At 40.3% G+C, this 19870-nt stretch overlaps 1 protein-coding gene across 1 annotated transcript in view; it reads left to right on the top strand.

The window, feature by feature from the left end:
* The window catches only part of LOC120532219 (annexin A10-like), a 128519-nt gene that overhangs the window by 93617 nt on the left and 15032 nt on the right, over window positions 1-19870 (top strand). The window contains exons 9-10 of the mRNA XM_039758068.1: window positions 9377-9472; window positions 9560-9618. Coding sequence (XP_039614002.1) covers window positions 9377-9472; window positions 9560-9618 — 155 coding nt within the window. The remainder of the gene's footprint in view (window positions 1-9376; window positions 9473-9559; window positions 9619-19870) is intronic.

Genomic DNA, 19870 nt, shown 5'->3' with positions numbered 1-19870 from the left:
ACTCCATCCAGACAGCTTCTCGTGGATCTCTGAGACAGCAGGGCTGACGACTACATATATAGTTCATGGTTATTATATGTTTTCATGGAAAGAGACATGATTTAATTATTTTGGAGGAGGGTGAAGAACTTGATGAACAATAGAATTCTGGTAAAATGAGTGAAGAACTTGATGAGCAACAGAATTCTGTTCTGTCAAGTTTACCACCTGCACTGTAGGATTTGCGCAGATACTCCCCATATGGCAGTAAGGCTCATCTCCCCCTGATTGTGGAATGGTAAATAGAAGCAGGGCTGATTTCTTATGTCATGGTATTATGCATTAGTCTTGTCTGATGGAGGGAATTCCTTTCGACATTTAATCTTGCTTAATCCAGCTTCAGCAGAGATCTTCACAGATGATTTGGAGCTGAAGTGTTATGACCTGAAATGACCTCCTGCCTGACTTGACTCACTGATCTTAAGTGCAAATCCTTCAGTCTTCTTAAGTGCAACGCACTTACAATAAATTACATTAAGCAAAAACCTTCTTCAGGAGAAGCAGCATGCGTTTCGTGAGCCTGCTCTTCATATTTTAATCATGTCTGCAGGATGAGTTAGGAGAGTTCTCTAATGCAAAACTGAAGTGTACTTTTTTATGCGATTCTTCTACATTTACAGCAGAAAATCTCTATCAAGATATTCTCTGAAGTGTTAAATTCTGACATATCCTGGGAAGTATAATATAAATGTTTTCATCTTCCCCTTTTATCCCTGCATCTATATGTAAAATTAAAATGAGCCTCTGAAGCCTGTTATTAAGTCACAATGTTACGAATGTTAAGTGTAAAACCAGCCATGGAAAAAAAAGAAGCAACAGAGTAAAGCATTCAGGGAACGTGTCCGTTAATTACGTGGCTTGTTCCTGCTCTCATTCTGATGCATCAAACATTTTTAGCAGTGTATATTTTACATTCTCATAAAATCAACAAAACAAAAAAAAATGCAAAATGGAACAAATTAGTCCCTCTCGATCCTGTTTTCTCTCTTTCTAAACACTGTCTTCTGATGCTTTATACTGAACGTGCACAGATATGAATGGGAGCATGTTAGTCATTCTACTGTTAGCCACCTTGTCATTTGCAGTTCATTTTCCTTTGGCTAAGAAAAAAAGGAGCAATCAAGGCCTTAAAATCTTAAGCAAGTGAAACAAAAGAACACAGGAGCGTAGAGACTGAATAAACACCTGTGCCGTAAAAGCTACGACTGCAATAAAAAGCTTTGCTGAGATCACAGAGAAGTAAAAAATCTGCTTACTTTGTAATTTCGAGACAACAGTCAAAGAGTTGGGGCAAATTATCTCTAATTAAATATAACGTTCAGTCAACAGGCTTCTAATTTGGAATTTCAATAGAAAAAATGAAAAACTTGACGCTTTCCCCAGCTCACCAGGAACTTAGCTTGAGACCCCTGGCCCAGGCTCATCTTATTAGCCAATGCGGTGCTTTAAAATCATATTAATTCTTTGTTATTTTTTCTTTGCCCTTAAAAATATTTATTTAGCATTCTTTATTTAGGGCTTTAGTTAAAAAAAAAAATTCAAAAACCATCTAATTGCAATTAATTTCAGTGAACATCATTGATTTGTCAATTCTTTGGAAACAACCAACTACTTATCTACCAATCCATTTGCTGAACTTCTAATGAAATCCAGCAGCTGTAATCATCAGGTGAGAACGCCAGGCCATCTTAGAGTTGAATCACAAACACACTGCCACACTCACCCTTGAGTCCAACTACAAAACACTGGACATCATCGTGGAGTAGGAGGAAACTGAAACATTCAAAGAAATCTCAGGTGAAAATGGAGAGAAAAAGAACTGGCGTAAGCCGCCTTAAGTTGGGTGTTCATAAGTAATGTACTTCATGGGATAGGAGTACATAACAAGCAAGCATAGTTCCATCAGATATTTAAAGTATTAAAATGTGTGCTTCACTTTAAATGTTTCAAATCTAAATATTCTTGATTGTAATAGAAATGTGTCGTTTTCACCCTCTGATTGAGGCCCATTGAGGGCTAGGAGGAAGAGAAATAAAAAGTAACATCATACTTTTACTGTAATCAGTGACAATGAAACAGTCTGAAACGATATCTTACATGAATACGTTTCAAATTTGTCATTTTTATCCTTCCCTATTTTGTTGAAGTTTTGTGAACAGGAGAAGCTTTGACCCTTTGTATCCCAATGGGGCGAACAACTGGGGTCAGTTGATCTGGTCTGCACAACTTCAAGTCCATCTGATTATTTTTTGCTGAAGATACCTATTTGTTTTCTCCTTATCATAAGGTTGTAATTTCCTTCATAAATATGGTCCAAAAATGGCCTAACGGTAGGGTTTTTGGATCTGGAGGACAAAAAATAGGGGATAGACCCCAAAAGCTTGATATCTTGCATAAAATGAAATGATTTCAAAGCATTTATAAATAGTTCTTATCAACATAATTCATAAACTCCACATAGGCAGTAGCCATATACCCAAGACACTTAGCTTTGCATGTTGGGATAATATTTTAACTGGAGTTCTGGAAGAAAAGTACTAAATTCAACAGGGCAGAGTCACTACTAGCAAAGATTATTATTTAAATACACAAATTAACTAACTGTATGAGTAATTTCCCCTTGGGATTAATGAAGTATCTATCTATTGTGGAGCCGACCCGGACACAGACAGGCGGACATGTGTTTATTTACAAATACTATTTACAAATATGGTCACTCAGACCCAGTCCACTAGTGCACAAAACCCCCCCAAACACAGTCCTGGCCACAAATGCCTCTTCTTCGGGCCGCCTCCACTCTCTTCTCTTGCCTTGTCCTCCTTCCACCCGACTCTAGCCTCGAATGAAGGGAGACGGCCCCTTTTATACATGGCCCGGATGAGCTCCAGGTGCTTCCGACACTCCCCCGTTGGCCACGCCCCAGGGTGGCGGAAGTGCCGGCTGTTTTCCCTGACAGCTTTCCAGTTATCGTCCTTATTCTTCCCCCCAGCACTTCCTAGTGTGGTGGAAGTGCTGAGGTAACAGGTCCCCAAGGCATTGGGGCCCCTCCTGGCAGTAACCACGGGCCCCTACAGGGTGGGGCTTCCATGCCCTCAACCCGTGGTCCCCAGAACAACCAGGAAGGCGGCCCCCATGTGATCCAGGGTGGGCCTTGACCCTTTTCCAGTCCCTCACGGCAATCCCGACCGGGTCGTTGCCCCTGGCATCCCTGACACTATCTATCTATCTATCTATCTATCTATCTAATCACCCCACTAATATCACACATCTAAATCATCCCTGGATTATAGAATAAATGCTCCTGTAACTGGAAGATCTAGCTTGTGATGAGTCAGTATGGTGGCCTAACCTACACAATGAAGACATTGAAGACAGACTCCAAGCAACTTGGTGAAAAGGATGGTTGAAAAGCACAAGTCATGGGATGGAGACAAGAAAATATACAAGTCACTAAATATCTTCTAGAGTCCAATTAAATCGATCATTAAGAAATGGAAAGAGTATGGCAGAGCTGTAAATCTGCCTAGAGCAGGCCATCCACAAAAACTAATTAATTGTGTATTAAGAAGATCAGTGAAAGAGGTCCCTAAAAGACCTATGAGACATGTAAAGGAGGTACACGCTACACTGGTTAAGATTAAAGAGACTGTGCAGACAACAACTGTTGCCCAGGTGCTTCACCAGTCACAGCTTTACGAGGATACCACAGAGAATAAAATGTAGCAGTGCTGCTAAGTAAGAACTTCATCTCCCAGAAGTCCTGGCAGGGGATGTTGGGTTCAAAGGTGGTCAAAGGAGAATAAAAGGAGGGCAGGGGGCAAATAGAAAAAAAGTTTGGGTTTTTTTTGGTGCATTGTGTGTTACGTTTATCTGTCGTGCTGCCTGGTGTTATTTGAACCTTAATTAATCATTGTGTCCTGGACTGTATTCGTTTGTTGGGGTCTGGATCGTCTGTCTACCTGTGCACTGAGGACTGTGTTGGAATTTATTGGTTTTCCAGAAGAGCAGAGCGCTCCTTAACCATCCATCCGACCTCATCCTTTCAGAAACTACTTGTAGGATTGAGTGTTCTCTCACCCTTTCAACATACAGATCGCTGGACTTAACTTCATCACCTCTCATTTCATCCAGTTTGGTTTACATGGACTTTGCTGTGTGGTGTTAGTGTTTATTTGTTAAATGTAATATCGCCAAAGGGGTCAGGGGTGGTATTAGTGTTTTCATTTAGTTCATTTAATTTCATTATATTCTTAATTGTTCCCATTGCGTTTCATTTGTTCTCTGTTGTGCGTGTGTGTGGGTCGATCCATGGCTGGGGACGTTCCTGGGGTATCCTCTATGAAAATAAATAAATCACCGTCATTTTTGACGGTGTGAATCTTAGCGGCCCCTGACCGCTACAAAAACACACATGACATCCCAGCTAGAGCTTGATAGATGGCACATGGAAGACTCTGAGGTCAGCTGGAAGAAAGTTCTAGGCCCTCAGACTCAATGTCATGTTTGGCGCAATTTTGTATCAAAATGACATCATCCCCTGTGAGGTAAGGTGATGGTAGCTTCATCGGAAGGCTTATGAGGATAAAATAACATATCAGGTGAAGAACTGCATCCTGGAGGAAAACATAATGCAGTCTGCAAGAAAGCTGCACCTTCAGGGAAAATTTGTTTCCAACCAGACAACAACAACAAACATAAAGTTAAAGTTACACTGGAATGGCTTAATCCCTAAACCGCCGGAACCGGCTATACTCGGTTCTCAGTGCAATTTGCCAGCACACCAAAGCAGAGTATATTCAGCGACATGCATTCATTGAACTCCACAACCGCTAAAGTTGGTTCCAAGTGAAATTTGCCAACATGCCTGATCTGATCAGTCAGTGCCATACATTTGTTGAGCAGCCAGCTCATGACAACTGCTGCCCCCTGCAGCACTGCAGCATCACTGTCCCTGGGATTCAGCCGCTGCACTAGACTAGCCTGCAAGCATCAGCTTTGGTCTCTGTGTGCTTTCATGCAGCCAGTTCAAGCGCAGTTGGCGCAGTCAGTGATTTACTGAATTTCATCAATGGCATCAGTTGTACCTTGTTCATATAATAATAGATGGTTGCAGTAGTTTTTAAAATTTTTTTACAGTTCATTGGCAGTTTGTAAAATGATCAGTGTTGCAGTAATTGTAATGCGCTTTGCATGAAAAAAATGCGTTCCGTTAAAATTTCACTTTTTCTTGGTGAATTGTGATGTTTACTTAAAAATTGCAGCAAAAAAGTATTTGACGTCCAGCGGTGCATTAACCCCGAAATGTGTGGCAGTTTAAGTTTTAAAAAGCAACAATGTGAATGTACTGGAGTGGCCAAGTCAGAGTTCAGATTTTAATCCACTTGAACATTTGCGACTGGACTTGAAAAGGCTGTTCACTTACGACCCCCATACATCTCGACAGAGCTTGAGCAGCTTTAAAACACGAATGGGGAAAAATGGCAGTGTCAAGATGTGCAAATCTGATAGGGGTGGAGAGACATCACCCCCCCCACTCAAGGCTGTCATGCCTGACAAACATGCTAACTTGAAGAGGGTGCATACTTAAGCAATTAGTTATTTCTAATTAATTTAAACCACTTTGCAGAGATCTGCTTTACCTTTGACGTTAAAATCTCTTTCTGTTCATTAGTGTCAAAAAAGCCAAATTAAATCCATTGTGATTCAATGTTGTATAACAATGCAATGTGATAACTTCCAAGCGGGTGAATACTTGTTATAGGCTGTCTATATTATGGCATACACTGTAAAAAGGGGACTGACAGAGATTATAATGGACAGAACACTACCATAGTGATGGACAGAAATTAATCTGCAAGGTGATAAGATTCATTGTCAGTGAGAACAAGCTGGTGCTGATTGAGGACACTATGTCCCAATATTATGTATGGAACCCTGGAGCAAATGACTCCAGGACACTGGTAGGTGATGGGAAATACTTGAGATCCCCATACCGTTAGGTGGTAACAGGAAGATGTATCATCTAATACTTTATATAAATGATGTATAGCATAATATATAGTATTATAGCATATTGTATTATAGTATAGTTATAATATATTTAATATATATAGCATAATACTCTATATGTCAATGGAGGCTCTGATTGAGCTAGGAGTCTGAGTGTCTGGGCTTGCGAGTGTCCTGATAAAAACCAAGATGCAGGCCTTTAATGACCTCTTGTGCTCAGTCATCAGCAGTGTGTCTGTCCAGAGGTTTACTTACCTCAGTAGTGACATTCATGTCTCTGGTGACTCTTCCTATGAAGTCAGTAGATGGATTGGGAGAGCATGGGGGCATCATGAGGTCACTGGGAAGGGGTGTGTGGCACATTGAAAAAAGATAAAGGCCCCAGTCTTTAGAGTCTTGGTGCTTCCTGTTTTGCTATATGGTTGCAAGACATGGACGCTATCCAGTGACCTGAGACGAAGACTGGACTCCTTCGGTACTGTGTCTCTTCAGAGAATCATTGGGTATCGCTAGTTTGACTTTGTGTTGAATGAGAGGTTGCTCACGGAGTCCTGAAAGAGGCACATTACCTGTATTATGGGCATGTGGTGTGATTCCCCGAGGGTGATCTGGCTCACTGGATCCTCATTGTTTTGGACTCAAGCAGCTCAACCAGGCCAAGAGGACGCCCACTTAACGCCTGGCTGCGGTAGATAGATGGGTTATCACTTCTGGGTGGTGGGACTGGACCATATGTCTGCCTTGGGAATTGTCAAGCAAGATCCTGAGCTGTTTCATCATGTGGTGAGTGTGGCAACATGCTGTACCAGTTTATGCTCCCCATTCTGACCTGACTTGACCTGTATATGTTTCCTTCTTTGTCATTATGATGGTTAGGTTTCAGGAGGGACAGACAGATAGATAGATAGATAGATAGATAGATAGATAGATAGATAGATAGATAGATAGATAGATAGATAGATAGATAGATAGATAGATAGATAGAAAGTGAGCCAAAATGAAGTACCACATTTTTCAAAGGTCATTGCGTGAGTGATAGGCGATCCATTGTAGTTTTCAGTCTGCAACATGTCTTGGTCTGGTGTGCACTGTGATTTCACTGCCAAAACGTTCTTCAAAAACAACAAATCCATCATCACTACGCAACGCGCCTTCAGCATTCCTCCTAATGGCGACGTCCCATATAGGAAAACAATTCTACAGTGGGTGGCTAAATTTAGACAGAAGGGTACAACTTTGAACAGAAATTCTCCAGGCCGTCCTCAGACTGCATGAATGCTTGAAAACATCCAAGCTGTAAGGGCATCAATTTTGTAGTCTCTTAGACGTTCAGTGCGTAGATATGCTTCTGCCTTACGCATTTCCAACACATCTTTAAGGAGGATTTTGCATGAGGACCTTAATTTCCATCCATACAAAATGACAGTAGTGGAAGAACTCATGGAGAGAGACTGGGAGAGCCGTAGAGAGTTGTGTGCGAACATTCTGCAAGCCGTTCATCGAGATGCCATCATCAAGTGTAGCATCAAGGCACATTTCCATTTTAATGGTTGCATAATTTAAGAAAAACTTTTGCTATTGGGCTGAAGCCAACCCTCGTGAATTTCATCAGAAACCCTTGCACAGTAAGTGTGTTACAGTTTGGTGCACCGTTGCAGAATTTGACATTGTAGGCCCTTACTTTTTTTGAGGAGGAGGGAGCGATGGTCACCGTCACTTCAGAACATTACATTGAAATGCCAGACAACTGGAAGAACTAGATGTGGTGGATGCCTGGTTTCAACAGGATGGCTCAATAGCTCATATGGGGCAAAGATCCATGCAACCTTTGCAGGAAATGTTTCCCAGGAAGCTGAACTCCCTGCACGGTGATGTCAGGTGGTCTTCACATTCGCCTGATCTCGCTCCATGTGATTTCTTCTTGTGTGGCTTTCTCAAGTCGAAGGTATACATACACCGACCTCAAAACCTTGAAGCCCTCAAAGACACTATTTGCCATTAAATTACCTCTATTCCCCTTGAAATGGCTGAACGAGTCTCGAAGAGTGTATCGCTAATGATGGTCACAACCTTGAAGACATCATTTTTAAAACACAGTGAAAAAAAACTATTTTGTATACCCTTTCTTGTGTCGTAATGAAATTTATTTTATCTTGTAGGGTTTTTTAGAATAAACGTTTGAAATGTGGTACTTCTTTTTTGGCTCACCCTATAGATAGCTAGCTGAAAATCTGCCATGGTGACTTCGAGAAAAAAAAAATTAGGCAAGTCATGTGCATGATTGTAGGATAAATGCCAGAAATATGCACTCGATCAACTAAGCACTATGCCACTTGGTGGATTGATTAACCAGACAGTAAGCATACAATACCTAGTGGCATATTTTATAACTACACTCTACTTCCTTGCTATTGACCAATTCTGAGAAGTTGGGCCCTCCACACCTTGGACTTCAAATTAATGCTAAAAGCAAATGAAAAAATAAACAGAAATGGTATTTCAATATGGAGATTTTCATCATGGCTGACGTGTGAGAACTGTCCAGTCATTTAGATACAGTAGATAGATAGATAGATAGATAGATAGATAGATAGATAGATAGATAGATAGATAGATAGATAGATAGATAGATAGATAAAGTTCTCTCTCTCTCTCTCTCTATTTGTCCCTAAGAAGAAATGTGGCTTTTCTTTCATTGTAAGGTTATTGGGAGCTGGGTACCCTGCCAACATCTAACACAAGGCAGTGACCAGCCCACAATCAATGCTAGTCTACCACAGGACCCATATTCTATTTCTTCCTCTCATTCCCCACTCATTTATTCACAGCAGGGCAATGTAGAGTCACCAGTTCATAAAAAAAAACACATTTTAGAGATTTGGGAGGAAGCAGGAGTACTTTGTGAACTTACTACACAGACAGTGGGAGAACAAGCACCCTCCACAGTGGCAGTGAATGGCGAACTTTCAGGCATAGTGTCCTAAAGATATGAATGTCAGAACTGAAAACCACAATGCCACCTCAATTATTAATAATTTTAAATAGATATCATTCAGAATTTGTTTATTTTTCTCCAGGCTGTGTGCCTTTCTCCTTTGTTAAATGTGCACTCCAGTTGTTAGGGGAATGCTTGGTCCCCTAATGAAATTAGTTCAAGATGTAGACAAGTTGCTTTCTGCATAATAGGTTAGCATTCATTTTTTTTTCCTATTTTCAAAAATATCAAATAGAATTTTTGGCACAGTGTCAAAGTAGTTGCAATGAAGAGTTTTTTGACTCAAAGACACAAAAGAACTGAAGCCATTTTTCATCATTTTTGTTGTTTCAGTTTTTCAGGAATTTCAAAATATCTCTGGGCAAGACATTATAGATGCAATACGTGTCTGCTATGATGGATACTTTCAGGAACTTTGCATTGCAATTAGTAAGTATAACATGTGACAGTGAAATAAAGGAACTGATAAATAAATATGTTTTTCCTCTGTATGTTAAGTTTTATTTCTCATTTCAGTTCTTTGCACACGGGACAGATCTTCATATTTTGCTTACCGACTTTACAATGCCATACATGTAAGTACAAGCTTGTTACTGCTTGGTTGTGAGAATATTCAGTTCTTCAGCTGACATGTCATCCAGAAGTGATATGTCATATCTCTTAAGATGCTTAGTGAATCGGAAATAAAAAGAAATGACAAAATTAAGGACTGGCTGTGACAGTGTACTTAATATCTTGCCACAATTCATAATTGTGTTTATGCTTCAACTATCAAGTATTTTTACACCCCACAGACTTGAGGTAGAGGCAAACAAATATCTTCAACAAAAAAATAGTTAGTACTTCATCTCCATCTAGTGGTCTGTTTTTAAATCGCAGACCTTTTTTTTTTTAAATTTAATGTCTGACAATAAAAATGCTAACTAAAATAAGGGCAAGTGCATTTTAAACTTTATTGCACACTTGTTTTCCTTCTTAAATTCAATGTAGTGTTGAATGATGTTAATAGCTACATAGAGAATGAGAATTTGATTTGTTGAGCATTCATTCTTTCATTGAAAAATTCAAAGATCTTTCGATGATATTCTCAGATAATTCCATGATACTGAAAAGACACTCAGCAAGAGCAGGTCAGACTGCACAACATCTTGGATCTAAACAACAGTTGTTTTAAAACGTTAATTTATAGGCTTAACTTTCTATTCACTTTAGATTAGCAAAATTGTGGATTTAATTAATTTCAAACGTGCACTAAAACATCTGCTCATGTATTTTACAGTTCAAGGCTATTTTTTGAATTTTTTAAAACCAAACCATTCTGAATAGTTAAAATAACGCTTCCATCTACAGGAAGTAGGTTTACTGATGTTTCTATGGAAAAAGACATGCAAGTTATAATTATTACAATAGCTTTATTAACTGAAAAGAATGCCACAATGGCACAGTGCACTTACTGCAATTAACAGAAGAATAAACTCTGTGTTTCACATGCTTACAACAGTAAACCTACTTTTGCCCACACGTGTATATATCTATACTAATAAAAGGCAAAGCCCTCACTGACTGACTGACTGACTCGTCACTAATTCTCCAACTTCCCGTGTAGGTAGAAGGCTGAAATTTGGCAGGCTTATTCCTTACAGCTTACTTACAAAAGTTGGGCAGGTTTCATTTTGAAATTCTACACGTAACGGTCATAACGGTCGACAACGTCCGCCATGTTGAACTTTCTTATTTATGGCCCCATCTTCATGAAATTTAGTAGGCGACTTCCCTGTGCTAACCGAAACCAATGTACGTACTTATTTCGGTGGTATGACGCCACTGTCGGCCGCCATATTGAACTTTCCAACGTCACTAATTCTCCAACTTCCCGTGTAGGTAGAAGGCTGAAATTTGGCAAGCTCATTCCTTACAGCTTACTTACAAAAGTTAAGCAGGTTTCATTTTGAAATTCTACACGTAACGGTCATAACGGTCGACAAAGTCTGCCATGTTGAACTTTCTTATTTATGGTCCCATTTTCATGCAATTTGGTAGGCGACTTCCCTGCGCTAACTGAAACCAATGTACGTACTTATTTCGGTGGTATGATGCCACTGTCAGCCACCATATTGAACTTTCCAACGGTCTTTATTACTTATGGGCCCATCTTCAAGAAATTTGGTACGTGGGTTCCCAACGCTAACTGAATCCTACTTACGTACATATATATGTCCATAGCTTGCACCTCGGTCACCGTGTGAGGTGCCGTTGGGTCCCCCAATCCAATGCCTACCATGTTGTTGGCTGCCTGCCTATATAAGGCCATCCGTCGCTCTGGTCTCTACATTCCCTTCCTTGCTTCGCCACGGGATTCACGTCTCCCTGCTGATAACTACAGCCTTTTTATTTAATCCACGGCTTCTCCAGTGTTTATTGTTCGTTTATTACGATTATAGTTATTGTATAGGTATTTTAGACTTACTTTACATTGTTCAGGTACCCATTTCCTTTATCGTTCCAACCATACCCCCATTAATGTCTATCGAGGTGATAACCATCGATCAAAGAACTGTCACTTACCGAGTGGTTTCCATGCCCGGAGATGGCACCTCCCTTTTTCATTCTCTTTGTTACATATTGCACGGCCATATCAGGCTCACTCTTGATATCCGGAGGAACATTGTGTCTTATGTATTGAAAGACTGGGACAGGTTCAAGGTGTGGACTGATGATGGTACAGGAGATAATTATACTACACAGGAGCACTACAAGAGTGAAATGCTTAAGCCCTTCACCTATGGTTCTGCATGTGAGCTGATGGCTGCCGCTGAATTGTTTGGTTGTCGATTTCAAGTGTACCGAAATGGCCAAATATTTTACACCTTTCGACAACTGCCAATACCTCTTAAACATCTTAGATTCACAGGTGATGATTTCAGTAGTGAACACTTTGATGTTTATGAATGTTTAAACTCTCAAAAGCTGGATGTGAAGTTATCGATGAAACTGGTTGTATACTTAAAACGCTTGACAGATGCCGAATGTCATTTCAACACAAGTCCTGCAAATACTGTCGTAATTGAAACAAACCATGAAACTCAAACTGATTATGACAGCAGTAATCCAAGCTGTGAGATTTGAAACAAGATTACTGTTCACATGGCCAACTGTACGTTGCATGCTCAAGAGTAAGCTCAGCGCACAGCTTGGTCATATTACAACCGCCTGACAATGTGGTATACAAAGAGATCCTTAACAAATAATCATTGGAATATTTTCCCTTAGTTTAAAAAGGTTTAATTTTCTTCTTAATAAAAATTTTAAGGCAGTACTTCGCCGCTGCGAAGCGCGGGTATTTTGCTAGTTTACTGTATATATGTGGAGTAACTACAAGGGAGTGCTACTGAGCCCCAAACTGAAGACACAGTATTACCCAACACAACTCCAGTTTCAAATAAAGGATTTTTATTTGTTATTATCACGTTTCAAATCAAGCACCATCCAAAATCAAGACATGAATATAACAAGCAATTTCTTCACTCCTTCCTCCAAATAAGAATTGCCCACTGCCTGTCAACTCTGTCTCCCTGAGGTGAGGCTGCAAGCTTCTTTTAAAATGGACCCGGGACTGCATCAGGTGTCATGTGATTGGTCCAGATTGTGCAGAGACCAGGGCAGTCCTCACCCAACAGCCCCCTCTGGTGGTACCCAAGGACCCCAACAGGGTTGTGATTGAGAACTTCAGTTTCCATGCCACCCTACAGGGTGTCCTAACTGGGTTCAGGCTGGAGGAAAACTGCCACCTACCATGTCAGGGAATGAACTGTTCCTTGCATGGATATATTATATTGTATATACTCTATATATCTTATAAATAAACGTCTAAGTGTGTAAGTGTGTGCGTCTCTCCGGCCTGAAAGTGAGAGGTGGAGTCGGGGTAAGAACTCTGCCTCCAAGCAAACAGAAAACTCACTGAGACACTCATAACACAAGTGAGGCGAGCACGTCAGCAAAACGAAACCTCAGAAGAAAGTCAAAGTCGGTTAGCCTCTAACATCAGCAAACCGGTATGCCTTTTATTTTTCCTCCTGTCGCTAATACGCAAGCGATGCAAGCACATCGGCGAACCGAATCCTCCTAAAAGAGAGATGCCCAGAGTAGTTCCTTTCAATTACCTGACATCTCTACATTTCAATTTTTTTTCTGACAATTTTAATAGTTACTAGGACCGCAGGCTTTTTACAGCAAGGGCTTACACAGCTAGTATGTACAGTGCATCCGGAAAGTATTCACAGCGCATCACTTTTTCCACATTTTGTTATGTTACTGCCTTATTCCAAAATGGATTCAATTCATTTTTTCCTCAGAATTCTACACACAACACCCCATAATGGCAACATGAAAAAAATTTACAAAGGTTTTTGCAAATTTATTAAAAATAAAAAAACAGAGAAATCACATGTACATAAGAATTCACAGCCTTTGCTCAATACTTTGTCGATGCACCTTTGGCAGCAATTACAGCCTCAAATCTTTTTGAATATGATGCCACAAGCTTGGCACACCTATCCTTGGCCAGTTTCACCCATTCCTCTTTGCAGCACCTCTCAGGCTCCATCAGGTTGGATGGGAAACGTCAGTGCACAGCCATTTTAAGATCTCTCCAGAGATGTTCAATTGGATTCAAGTCTGGGCTCTGTCTGGGCCACTCAAGGACATTCACAGACTTGTCCTGAAGCCACTCCTTTGATATCTTGTCTGTGTGCTTAGGGTCGTTGTCTTGCTGAAAGATGAACCGTCGCCCCAGTCTGAGGTCAAGAGCGCTCTGGAGCAGGTTTTCATCCAAGATGTCTCTGTACATTGCTGCAGTCATCTTTCCCTTTATCCTGACTAGTCTCCCCGTTCCTGCTGCTGAGCAACATCCCCACAGCATGATGCTGCCACCACCATGCTTCACTGTAGGGATGGTATTGGCCTGGTGATGAGCGGTGCCTGGTTTCCTCCAAACATGACGCCTGGCATTCACACCAAAGAGTTCAATCTTTGTCTCATCAGATCAGAGAATTTTGTTTCTCATGGTCTGAGAGTCCTTCAGGTGGCTGTTGGCAAACTCCAGGCGGGCTACCATGTGCCTTTTACTAAGGAGTGGCTTCCATCTGGCTACTCTACCATACAGGCCTGATTCGTGGATTGCTGCAGAGGTGGTTGTCCTTCTGGAAGGTTCTTCTCTTTCCACAGAGGACCTCTGGAGCTCTGACAGAGTGACCATCGGGTTCTTGGTCACCTCCCTGACTAAGGCCTTTCACCCCCGTTTGCTCAGTTTAGATGGCCGGCCAGCTCTAGGAAGAGTCCTGGTGGTTTCGAACTTCTTCCACTTACGGATGATGGAGACCACTGTGCTCATTGGGACCTTCAAAGCAGCAGAAATTTTTCTGTAACCTTCCTCAGATTTGTGCCTCGAAACAATCCTGTCTCGGAGGTCTACAGACAATTCTTTCGACTTCATGCTTGGTTTGTGCTCTGACTTGAGCTGTCAACTGTGGGACCTTATATAGACAGGTGTGTGCTTTTCCAAATCATGTTCAATCAACTGAATTTACCACAGGTGGACTCCAATTAAGCTGCAGAAACATCTCAAGGATGATCAGGAGAAACAGGATGCACCTGAGCTCAATTTGGAGCTTCATGGCAAAGGCTGTGAATACTTATGTACATGTGATTTCTCAATATTTTTATTTTTAATATATTTGCAAAAATCTCAAGTAAACTTTTTTCACGTTGTCATTATGGGGTGTTGTGTGTAGAATTCTAAGGAAAAAAATGAATTTAGTCCATTTTGGAATAAGGCTGTAACATAACAAAATGTGGAAAAAGTGATGCACTGTGAATACTTTCCGCATGCACTGCATATATATATATATATATATATATATATATATATATATATATATATATATATATATATATATATATATATATATATATATATATATATATATATATATATAATAGTATACACAGTACCTTAACATACAAACTGTACAAACCCACCTAATCCAATTTAGGGTCATAGGGATTCAATCTACTACCAGCACCATCAGGAGTAAGACAGGAAACAGAAACTAATCCTCAATGGGGTGTGTGAAAATAAAGAGAATACATGGAAAAGGGTATTTGGCTCCAAGGGACAGCATTTATAATGTCTAGGTTGTAAAAACAGGAAATGAAAAAAAAAAAAATACAGTATGGGCTGCACCAGGTTCAGAACGAAGTTTGTTGTGCTGAACAGAAGAGCAAGGTCTATAGTGAACAAAACCTTAGAAGCTTTATAGTTGAGGAATTGGAAAGGTTGGGACTAGTGAAATCAGATGCAGAAGTGACATCAGTACACTTCCAGCATGTTCTTTTCCACTCCAAAGGAAACAGAAATTGCATTAGTGGCTTTGTTATCCCCAAAACGTTTCCTTTATGTTTGTATAAAATAACACCCGTGAGCCACTCCCTTATGCTTGTTTGTATGACAGGTGCCATTCCATAGTACTCTCTCACCATATACTGTATATATATAAAATAGTAATATCTGTCCGCCTCTCGTGCGATTACTCGCGGCATAAATTGGGCTAGAGCCTTACTGTCGGTCTTGATTGAAAGCTTATCAACTGATATGTTCTGTAATTTCAAAAAAATTCAAGGAGTGGCAACCTGGCGTGCAGAAGACTTTGTTGTAAGTAAAGCACAATCCCTTCAAGCCAATCTATTGATAATCTGCTATGACACTGTATTATATGTATTCAGAGTTCATAATTAATTTTATGGTTATACATTTTTCAAATAGTGGGCAGAAAGTTTACTGTTGTTTATATCTAACCTTTTGTAGTGGGACAGATATGACAGAACTGGAGGTGCATGTGTTTTACTGGTATATACAAGGTGTGATCCAAAAGTTCCTGGGATGCATTTATTTAAAAGCATACACACCAAATAACAATTAATGGTGAACAGTTCCTTCAAAATAGTCACCCGCTGAGTTGATACACCAATCCCAGCGAGATTTCAACCTTTCAAAGCACCTCTGGAAGTCATTTTTTGTCAGTGCGTTCAAGACGTCGGTTGTTACCGCTTGGATCTCCTCAACCATCTCAAATCTGTGTCCCTTAAGCCTCATCTTCATCTTAGGAAATAAAAAAAATCAGACGGCGCTAAATCGGGGGAGTACGGAGGGTGGGAAATGGCAGTAAACTTTGTAGAAGCCAAAAAATCGCACATAATCAGAGATGTTTGAGCTGGTGCATTGTTGTGATGCAAAAGAAATGATTTGTCAGCCCACATCTGAGGATGTGTTCGGTGAATTCGATTTCACACACTCCTTAGAACATCCCTGCTCCATTCACCGTCTGTCCTTGTGGCACAAATTCCTTGTGGATGACACCCTTCACATCAAAGAAGCAAATGAGCATTGACTTGGTGTTGCTGTGAACTTGTCGAGCTTTTTTGGGTCTTTCAAATCACTCATTTTCACGAACAACCTTTCACAGACACAACCGAAGTTTAAACGAGAACTGCGACTTGAAAAACAACTGCGCTGACGTTATAACGCATGATAACAGCTCTCAATGACAACTTGAACTGCTATCTAGCAGCGATTGATATAACCAAACCCTTCTGGCTGCAGAATAAATGCATTCCGGGAACTTTTGGATCACACCTCGTACAATACTATATGATAGTTGAGGTTCCCACATTGTCTATGTTTTTAATATTTAATAAAACAATATGAGTGGTCAGTTTAGCTTTGGCAATGTAAACAAAAGAGGAACAGCAAGTGTGAGACACACAAGGAGAAGACACGGCATAAGAGTCACAATGTGAGAGTCGCCTTTCCAAAATGGGAAGTATAACAGCAGGCTGAGGCAAGGAAGGTAATTCGTAAATAATGACACAGTCTAAGCAGTAGACTTTTCAGGAATGCATTTGAGAGAGGAAGCTCTGGTGAAGAGAGGTTCATGCACACACAGCTTCAGAGGAAAGGTGCAGAAGATCCACATAGGTCAAGAGATACCACATATTTTTTAATTTTTCTATTAACTGTCTTCTGCAGGTAGTGTGGCTAGTATTTGTATAATAGATTAAGGTAAGAACGCAAATATTTATGTGTTTTTAAAATATTGACCATTTTGTCATTGTTGGCTGAAATGCAATTGTCCCATTCATCATCTCCACGACCTCCCCCAAAATTCTCAATTTGTCTGCTTTCATGATGCGAGAATTTGTTTGAATGGTTGGATTCCATAGTTGCTGTAACTTCTTGCTGGGTTGGAACCACAACAGCAATTTTTTTACAGTTCCTAATTTACTGAAGTTTCGAGGATAGATGTTTAATCCCACAATAATGAACCAGATGGCTTATTGATTAATTGGACTCATGGACTGTGGAAAGCATCTACAGTTCAGGGCCCAGAGGGGATTGGGGTTTATGGACATCAGTGCAGGAAACAGCAGCAGTGGTGGAATTCAATAATGTTATTAACAGGATTCAAAGTTGATTCATTCAACATACAATTTCATCAAATTATAATGCTTTATTGGCATCAAAGCCTAAAATTATACAGGTACTGCAAGTGATTTATCACAACTGAAACCTAAATAAATGTTTACTATGAAGAAATGGTAAACGTTATAAATATTCTCCTCAGTCATTTTCTTCCTACCATATTTAAAAAAGCAACACCACATGTTCTAAAAAAATCACACTTCATTCTGTCTCATTATGGCTTATCTGTATTGCACTTATTAATGATACGGAGGTGTACAATAGCATTGGCTTTTTCAGAAATGTTAAATTTTACTTTAGTAAGAAATTTAGACTCATCAGTTCACTTTAGAGTCACTGTCACATCAAGCCAGTGCACTGAAATTCCTATTTGCATGTCCGACCAACATGGAGCAGGCCACCACTGTTCTTGCATATCTCTCTTCATTGATTATGTATAATATAACAACACAAAAAAATAAGTAGAGGTGAGCAAAAGAGCCAAGTTTCCTTTTGCATACAGTTTCGTGAGACTGACGCTAAACTTAATTTCCTATGCAGTTTCACAACTGCGAAACTCACTAAAAAGCGTGTTTTAGAGTTTAAAATTTTTTTGGGGGTGTTAAAAAAAGAAGCTATTTTTGGACCCGTGTATATTTCTTTGGAATGGGTCTAAATTAAAATAATCAAGAAAAAACTGTGTTGTGGAAATTCAGCCCGGCTACAAACAACCCACAATGAGGCAAAATGGCACACAGTAAATCTAGACAAAAGCTGTAATGCAGCAAGCCAATAAAATTGACATCCAGAAAAGATACAAAAGAAATGCTGTTCCTGTGATCTTAGATAAGAACCCACTTTGCCATTTATGCTAACACTATCCTCCCATATTTTTTGTTGGACTAACAGTAGCATACATGTAAAATTCTGTGAAAATTGATTCAACCATTTTTTATGTGATTGACACACAATCAAACAAACAGTTTATGATTTTATTTACGTAGATAGTGCAACATTTGTGAAATCTGTAGATACTCAAAGACTTTAAATTGGACTCCTATGAATGCTCAAACTGTCACACTTTTTAATATAAGTTAAAAGGAGGGTTGAGAATAACAGGGAAATTCCAGGGGTCAGTAAGCAGTGGTGATCTGCAGAATCAGCCTTATAGCCCTCATGGTGGCTGGCCTCTTACACTGTTCTTTTGGAGTTGAAAGAGGGACGTCTGCAAAGTGAATAATAGCAGCTCTTATAGTCTAGAAAAGGAATACTCAAAAGTTATATTTTTCTTCATATGTTACTTACCCCATGCAGCTTGTAGCTGTGGCAGAGAAAAGTTTCCATGAAGAACTGACATAACAAAGATTCCGACTGAATGGGACCCAGCGGTGACCAACTCCAGACAACAGCAAACGATGCAAAATATTTCCTTGGCAAAAAGGAAACAATTCTTACATAACTTATGTTGCATGAGCCACATGCCAGTTATTCACTTGCATTCTCACAACGTATAAAATGCATGGATTTTTTTGCTAAAATACTGTTAATATTTCTGTCAATCTTAGCACAACAGGAAAAACAGAAAGGCACATTCCCAAAATATTGTGCATTAGAATTGAAGATCTGCCTTCCCCCCCCCCCAAAATTCTATTTTTAATTCAAACTTCAGGTAATTTTTTTAATTGTTTGTGTTGGGCAAATGGACTTGCTCCTAATTCAGCATGTCACCTAATTGTATTGCCTGAGTGGAACAATTTGGTAACTAGTTTTATTGTCATTTTTTATTACTTACAGTATGTTCTCAATTTACCAGTCGGTCTATGTTCCTACCCTCACCTATGGTCATGAGCTATGGGTAGTGACCAAAAGAACGAGATCGCGAGTACAAGCGGCTGAAATGAGTTTCCTCCGCAGGGTGTCTGGACTTTCCCTTAAAGATAGGGTGAGGAGCTCAGTTATCCAGGAGGGGCTCAGAGTAGAGCCGCTGCTCCTCCGCATCGAGAGGAGTCAGATGAGGTGGCTCGGGCATCTGATCAGGATGCCTCCTGGACGCCTCCCTGGTGAGGTGTTCCGGGCACGTCCAACCGGTAGGAGGCCCTGGGGAAGACCCAGGACACACTGGAGGGACTATGTCTCCCGGCTGGCCTGGGAACGCCTTGGGATTCTCCCGGAAGAGCTGGAAGAAGTGGCCGGGGAGTTGGAAGTCTGGGCCTCTCTGCTTAAGCTGCTGCCCCAGCGACCCGACCTCGGATAAGCGGAAGAGGATGGATGGATGGATGGATGGACAGTATGTTCTCATGCATGTGGTTTTA

This window comes from Polypterus senegalus, chromosome 7 (assembly GCF_016835505.1).
Source record: "Polypterus senegalus isolate Bchr_013 chromosome 7, ASM1683550v1, whole genome shotgun sequence".
Lineage (NCBI taxonomy): Eukaryota > Metazoa > Chordata > Cladistia > Polypteriformes > Polypteridae > Polypterus > Polypterus senegalus.
This window is presented reverse-complemented; position numbering and strand designations above follow the sequence as displayed.